We start from the raw sequence: 7,698 nt of genomic DNA, 5'->3' as shown, positions 1-7,698 counted from the left end.
TTATTTGGTTTTATCTATCGCTTCCAATCGTTCGATGGTAGGCGGATGTGAATGATTCCAAGAGGAATACAATTTATCATATATAGGATATCCTAAATTATCCTTCTGTAATTTTAAAAGAGCTGCTTTTAAAGCCTCGCCATGGCCTAATTTTGTGGCAAAATGATCTGCTTGAAATTCATATCTTCGGCTGATTACCACGATAATAAAATTAAAGATCTGAAAATAATAAGAATTTGCATGATTTTTATTGCAATTTTCTGTTTATGTGTAATAGAAAAATTTAATGAATACTTACTGTATTCAGTGGTATCAAAATATACATTGTTACAATAAATAGACCGATAATAATGGGCTGACTATCGACGAAGCCAAAAGCGCTATACATTGGTGTGTATCGCAAGAGTTTGGCAAACATAATAAAATTGGCTAGAAGTATTATCTGAAAAAATATATATATTATTAAAAACAAAATATTAAATACAAAGACGAATCTAAAAAGATTTCTCAGGTTATGTACAACATATTTTATTTCTTATTTTTCTTATTTCTCTTTATCTTTATTTCTTAAAATATATTTTATTAAATTTTAAGTGATTCTTTAATAAATACAGAGTCAATTCTATTTAGCAAATATTAAGATATTATTGATTTTGTAAGGTCAATTCGAAATATATATAGAAATGATAATATAAATCAACTTTAAAGTTATACCTGACTCAGTAAAAATCCTAGCAAAGCATGATTATGTTTCCAATGACCCAATTCATGCGCGAGTACCGCCAGTATTTCATTTGTCTCACAACCAATTTCTTTGTCGTCATCATTGCTGTCTTTCTTACAATAATCCTTGATGAGTGTATCAAAGAGAACTATTCTTTTGTATTTATAAAAACCATACAGATAGGCATTGCTGTGTGATGATCTTTTGGAGCCTTCAACTACAAACAACTTGTACAAAGGAAATTTCAAGGAAGCTGCCAATTCTTCGATCTTTTGTTTTAATTCACCCTCAGGCAATGGTGTATATTTGTCAAATAATGGTGCAATTATTTCTGGGTACAAAATTATCATGAATAACGATACTACCACAGTTAATAACCATAAGTACCAGAAGAAATAATCACCACCATTTTGCACAACCCATATTATACCACATAAAAGAGGTAAAGTGATAATTTGAGTCACGAGGAATCTCTTAATTTCGTCCTTAATAAAAAATATAGCTGTCTGCAAATAAGTAGTAATAAGAATTAGCAAAGATCTTTTTCAATCAAATCTGATGCTCAATAATTAAAGATATATATAAAAATATCTTTTTAAGTTGCATATAGAAAATCTTACTTGTTTATTAAAACCATGTTTCTGTTCCAAAACAAAAGTATCGTATATCTCTATTGGCAGATTGGATATGTGAGAAAATACGCCTATGATAAGCATACATATTGCGCTTATCAGTATTTCATTCTCATGGTTGAAATTATAATACTTCGCTATTTTAATGCTCCATTGCCAGAAATAATAATAGGCATAAAATACCAGAATTAACTGTAAAAATACAAAATAATGCAAATCTATCAATAATATTTAAAAGATTTCTGTTTTAATGCTTTTGTCAATGCATAATTTATCTTTTTACTCCCATTTTTTACAAGGTTCCCACTAAAAATATAGAAGTGAAAACGAGATAGCAAAACTTCGAATGGCGAAATTTTTGAGGCATCAAAAAATGTACACAAAAATACAAAAAAAAATGTTTGTTTAAAATTCAATGAGCATCCAGGTATCCATACATTGACAGAAAAATTAATCAATAGTATATAAAATTTGTAGACACGTTTTATGATACTCACGGTATTATAGATTTTAGAATATACATCCTGTACTGTACCGAAGGTATTTCTGTGCAATGCATACGCACGAGCCTTATCATATATATCCTTACTCATTAAACCCTCAATCGATTTGGGTAAATCAACGAGACGTCGCAACAATGCTCTCTGTAAATATATATATATATATATATCAGAAATATTGCCTGTAATTATATCAATTCATTCATTTACATTTAAAATAATCTGAATATAAGAATCAAAATAAAAATAAATGTGACATAAATAAAATACAAATATATAAATATGTGGAAATTTAATCGACAAATAATATAAATTCTTGCTAATTTTAGAATTACACAGCGTTCTAAGTATTATTCTAAAACAGGATACCTATCATGCAACAAGTCGGAATGAATTCCGATCAAAATTATTCAATTATTCCCTACATTTCTATTGTTTTCTAGAGGAATAATTCCGATCGGAATTCATTCAGATATGTTTCCATGATAAATATCGAGAGCTGAGATTTAATTGCACATTTCATGCCGGATCGGCATTTAGGCTACGCGCGGGTTGGTGAAGTAAGGAACAGGAACCAAGCTGAAAATCGATCAAAATGTGCAACTTAATCTCAACTATTCTAAAAGATGAAAAAAAAAGATTACAGGTTAGAAAGACAGATTTTTACCTGACGAAAATTTAAATAATAATGCCAAAAGTTCAATAGCCATATCATCCATAAAATTGTTTCAAGAATATGTTTCTCCCAAAAATCCACAAGTGCCTCCATTTTGTTAAAATATTAACAGAATGTTTTTGTTCTTCTTTACTTTCCCTGTATGGATTCCGACCCTGTTATAATCACAGTACCATGCGTTGCTTTAATCTTGCGATTGCTTGCGATCCAGCATTAAACCTTTTCGGGGCAGTGTGTTGGACGAGTCACCTTTTGACGCATGCGCATTGCGCGTTCGGCTGCGGCATCAGTGCTGCATTAATGTCGAACATATAAAGGCTCCATAAGGCCCTATTTTGATGTAACTATATTAAAACTATATAAATTATATCACTTTTTTTGATAAATCAATAAAGATTATAAAGCGACAGAAATTTTGTGATAAATCAAAGATATGAGCAAAAGGAAATTAAAGATAAGATTAAGGATTTATTTCCTTCTTAATATGAAATAGTGTGGAATAAATTTCGAATAGACGTTTCTTCAATCATAAAAAAACAATAATAATATACTTAAAGTATAAATTAATATTGGATTTAGTACATATAAAAATAAATTAGACAAGGTAACAGTTTAAAACAAAAGTAAAATAAATATTTTAACCTTTTAATAAGAGAGAGTTATTAAAACAAAAATTTTCAACATCAATTTTTTTATTTAATAATGTAACATTATTAATTCATATTTTAAAATATAATTATTATATTTCACGGCTGAAGAAGACTTAAAGAAATCAAAATTTATTCTCTTATTATTTATATTAATACATGCATACAAATAAATACATTTATTGAGAAATTGTCATCTCTACTTTCTTTGGCTTGTTAACAATTTTTATATTATTTTGCAATAACAAGCCAATTCGATTTTCAAAAATTATATAAAGTTTCATAAGAATTAGGTGGACATTTATAATATTATATTTTAATATTATATATAAATAGTACTGCGTAGGTAACCTTCTTCAATTATTAAAACGTATAAAGATAAGGAAAGGAGTCAATTGATAATAAAAATGACAAGATTATACATTATAATATATTATATATACAGGTCAAAGATGTCTAAAGAATCTCTAAATACTAATTGACAATAATAATAAATAAAACTAGCCTAACTTCATTATTACATTATAAAAATATGTTAAGGAGGTGAGATTAAATGAATAAACACACAGAAAAATGGATATAATAATATGCACAATAATTTGACAGAAATTATATGGAATATCAATATTTGTTGCTAAAGGAAAACTGCTAAAAATCTTATCAATTTTCAGAAAAGAAATTTTACATTTTTCCAAATAAATAAAAATAAATATAAATAAAAATAAATATTTGATTAAGTATAAAAAATATTAAAAGTAAAAAATAAATTAACGTTTTATATTGTGCAATAATTTAATTCTAATGTTTTATTTAAATATTAACATTTATAAAATTATAAACATTATGTAAATGATATAAACATGCATAAAATAAATAGTTATTAATATCAGGCCTGTTTGGCTGAATTTTTTATAATTTTTTATAATATTCATCTTTCATCCTTTTCTTCTCAGAAGGAAAGGAGAGAAAAAAATTAAATATTAAATTAATAATTCAATGAACAGAAATAATTATAACTAATTATTTATTTTTGGATATAAATTTTGTGCATTATGGAATTCGAAATGTCTTAAATCAGATTAAAAATTGATACAATTAATATCTCCTGATTGAAAATGAGTTCGAATTTTTACAAATGATCAAAATATGTCGTTAGCTAATCGATTACGTTTTTAAAATTTCAAATGGATAACTTTTCGTTTAACTAAATAAATATTAAAATATCTTTAACAATATTGCTGCACTTGAGTCGACCCATAGTGATAAATCTTGTAGATATTAGGTTCCGAACAAATATCTTTTATTGAATATATTAAATAATCAGCTGTATTAATGCAATATTATGCAGTAAAAAATGCTGCTAACTTTATCTCCGCTCTTTTTTTTCTATCACTATATAAAAGATTATCGATATTTTTGAAGCTTAGATCTTTCATTTCATACATATGTTTAACCATTTGTAAATGTCCTAACAAATTTGTTTTACGACATGCAATGCTGATATTACACGCAGTACAAAAAGCTTTATTTAATTCTAAGGAGCTAATCATCTTTTAAAAAAGTTTTCATCTAACCAAGAATTTTAAAAAGTTTTATTAATTGCTCTTTTAACGACATTGAATTCCATTATATATTGTATGTACAAATATATATTATAATAAGTACTATTTTACGTACCTCATTAACTTTCTTACTGCCAGATCTGATCGAATCCCGCCAAAACTATAGGACGCCTCTTTTTCACTCTATGTATATACATTACTGGATTTCACCAGCGCTGCAATGCGCATGCGCTAAAAGGTGACTCGCCTAAGAACATTGTTTTGAGAGTAATGGTTCTGCTTAAATTTTTAACAGGATGTTCAGAATCTCGCGCTAAAGTAGTAGCCGTGACGATTTATGCGGAATGAGAGAGATAAAATCCATGGCAATGGTCCACTAAGAAGAATTAAGCAGTAAGACACGAGCACTATGCGAATGGGCCAATCAGAATGAAGACCGTAACGCAATAATGTAAGCAGTAGCCAATCCAACATGTTGATTTCCTTACTGCTTACGTCTTCTTCTTCTTTATACCCCTATATTGTTTTCCGAACCATTCATAAGGATCATATGATTAATCTACTAATCCAGTATATGCCTCTTCGAGGTCACATGTAGTTAATTCACAGTTTTGTCTCGTATCGAGTCAATGTAAAATTCACAATAGGCCTTTTAGGTCTATATAACTTTAAATGCCATTGACTGAATCAGGATATTATAGATAACTCGTATTTGCTCGTATTGGAGCAATAGTGTTCCGGATGCTCCGCGTTCTCCGCGAAAACACAATTTTAGTATTTGTTCGCGAGGTGGAGCGGGGTGTTCTCCTAAACGCGAAAAATCGCATACATAAGGCGCATCCTGCGCCGCGCAGGTGGAATCGATGGAGTCGAATTCGGATTTACGGATCGCGAGTTAAAGACCTGGGGCATGCAACTTGTGCTATCATCTCGTTTTCTACAATAATGGCAGAAACACAGAATCTTGCATAACGCATGAGATCAGATATCAATTACATCGGAATATACGATTTTTTATAGGTTGAAATCTTAATATTTATTCCTATTCCTAATATTTCCTCCATTGTGCGCAGGGCCTAATGCATTAGAAAATTAATCGATCAAGACTCTTTATTTTCTTCCTTTCTATGAAAAGACTCTATAAAAGACTCTGATTGATTGATTTTCTTATGCTTTAAACGGGAAATATTTTCTTATATATTCGTTTTAGTTCGGATCTACAATAGATGTTTTAAGGCTTAAGCCATAAGAATAGATGAATCATAGTCGATTATTCTCCTCGCACTCTCAATTAATTAGTAATTAGCCAATTTCAAAGACAGAATCAAACTACGCATTGAGATTGAAGAATAAAAAAATTGAAATTTGACCAATAAAAAAATAGAAGCTAAAATTCCTTTGTTGTCATTGGTCTTTCAATCTTTAATTTTTAATCTCAATCTTCAATGCATAGTCTAATTCCGACCTAAAGTCCGATGTTTACGATGCTAAAAATTGGTCCGAGATTTCGGATCGATTTCTAGCTTCGTGAACACAAAGCTTTATACCTGAGTCATACTACACATTGGAGATTGAGGATTGCGAATTAAAAATTAGAATTCGACCAATCAGATAGTTTTAATTTTAATCGTTTCGTTCTAATTGGCTGAATTCTAATCCTCAATCGCAATCAGTCTTTATTGCAGTGTGATATGGGCATTACAGAGTATTCAATTGCGTTACAATGGCTGCGTTCAGCAGATTCAATAGTTTTGCACCGTTTTATGATTCTTCGCTAAGATAGGATTATTCTTTTAAATCTAAAAGTCTAATCAGCATGACGAATCATAAAACGGTTGTAAAACTGTTGAGTCTGCTGAACGCAGCCATTGCAAGATCTAGATATCAATCATAAAACTTTATCATTAAAAGCCGGTTCTATATAATTGCAAGCCGATCACAAATTTGTTGCGAGCCAACCTGTGAACTTGCATTTTGAAATCAACGTTTCATATTGGCTGTCGCAACAAACTTGCGATCAGCTTGCAATTAATATAGAACCAGCTTAAGATGAAAAGTGAAAAGTGAAAATTTCATTAAAGTGAATGGAGAAATTTTTTCTCCACTTTTTACTTTTTATCCTAAGAAAAAGTTTCATAATTGATACTTGGTTTTTTATTACTGCACTTTCTGAACTAGTGCAAATATACATTTGTTTCACTTGTTCAACTTATTGCATCAGTTCAGAGTGCAGTAATAAAAAACAGATCTATAAATTCATATAGCCATATAAAGAAAATTATCCAATCGCATTCGTCCCTTTTTAAAACTATAATTTTTGTGTGAAATATATATTTCTTGAAAATGATTTTTTTTTTTAAGATAATCATTTAAAAAGATGAAAACGCTTTATAGCCTATACATATTCATTTATACGTGTATATTATAAATTAAATATACAATGTAAATATTAAAATATATTTATATAATTTATATATATTTATATAATTTTTTTCGAATAAAATTATGATATATGAATATATTTAGATAGAAGCGTCGGAGCGAGTTTTAATATTTGATCATAATTTGCGGCCAACTTCATATGTTGAATTATAGGAAAAAGAAATCATAACCTCGCACGTCCAAATACAAAAAAGAAATTCCCTAGCCAATTTGACAGCCTTCTGCTTTCAATTTTTGCCGATTTCTCCGTATTTGTCCTCATCTTGTACGTGTGAAGTTGCAAATGATAAAGTAAATTTTATTTACGATCTAACGAAACATGTAATACAAGAAAAGAAGAGTCAGAAATTCAGAGGGAAGATAAAATAGTTGATCAAAAGTAATCAAATGTAATTTTCAATTTAAGGAAAGTGGAAAGACGAGGTAAACGTCAAGAGGTTGACAGGCGATCACATTGACAAGCAAAGATCAATGTTTCTCTCGACCTGGTGATGATCGTGCAATAAAACCGGGCC

General features: G+C 29.1%; 1 protein-coding gene across 1 annotated transcript; it reads right to left on the bottom strand.

The window, feature by feature from the left end:
- Positions 1–2,625, bottom strand: LOC105621226 (CAAX prenyl protease 1 homolog). Its single transcript, XM_012202696.1, has 6 exons — positions 2,524–2,625; positions 1,854–2,000; positions 1,345–1,548; positions 715–1,230; positions 299–442; positions 1–219 (listed from the first exon to the last, which is right to left on the bottom strand). The coding sequence occupies exons 1-6, from the start codon at positions 2,623–2,625 to the stop codon at positions 1–3; spliced, it is 1,332 nt and encodes a 443-aa protein (XP_012058086.1).
- Between the last annotated feature and the right edge of the window lie 5,073 nt (positions 2,626–7,698).

This window comes from Atta cephalotes (genome assembly GCF_000143395.1).
Source record: "Atta cephalotes unplaced genomic scaffold scaffold00032, whole genome shotgun sequence".
NCBI classification, from domain to species: Eukaryota; Metazoa; Arthropoda; class Insecta; order Hymenoptera; family Formicidae; genus Atta; species Atta cephalotes.
This window is presented reverse-complemented; position numbering and strand designations above follow the sequence as displayed.

What these genes read in the sequence shown, in the direction of transcription:
- LOC105621226 (XM_012202696.1), bottom strand. Translation starts at nt 2,625, where the DNA reads ATGGAGGCACTTGTGGATTTTTGGGAGAAACATATTCTTGAAACAATT. An exon ending in ATTCTAAAATCTATAATACC is followed by an intron (nt 1,549 to 1,853) that starts GTGAGTATCATA and finishes GTATTTTTACAG; the next exon opens with TTAATTCTGGTATTTTATGC. An exon ending in AACATGGTTTTAATAAACAA is followed by an intron (nt 1,231 to 1,344) that starts GTAAGATTTTCT and finishes ACTTATTTGCAG; the next exon opens with ACAGCTATATTTTTTATTAA.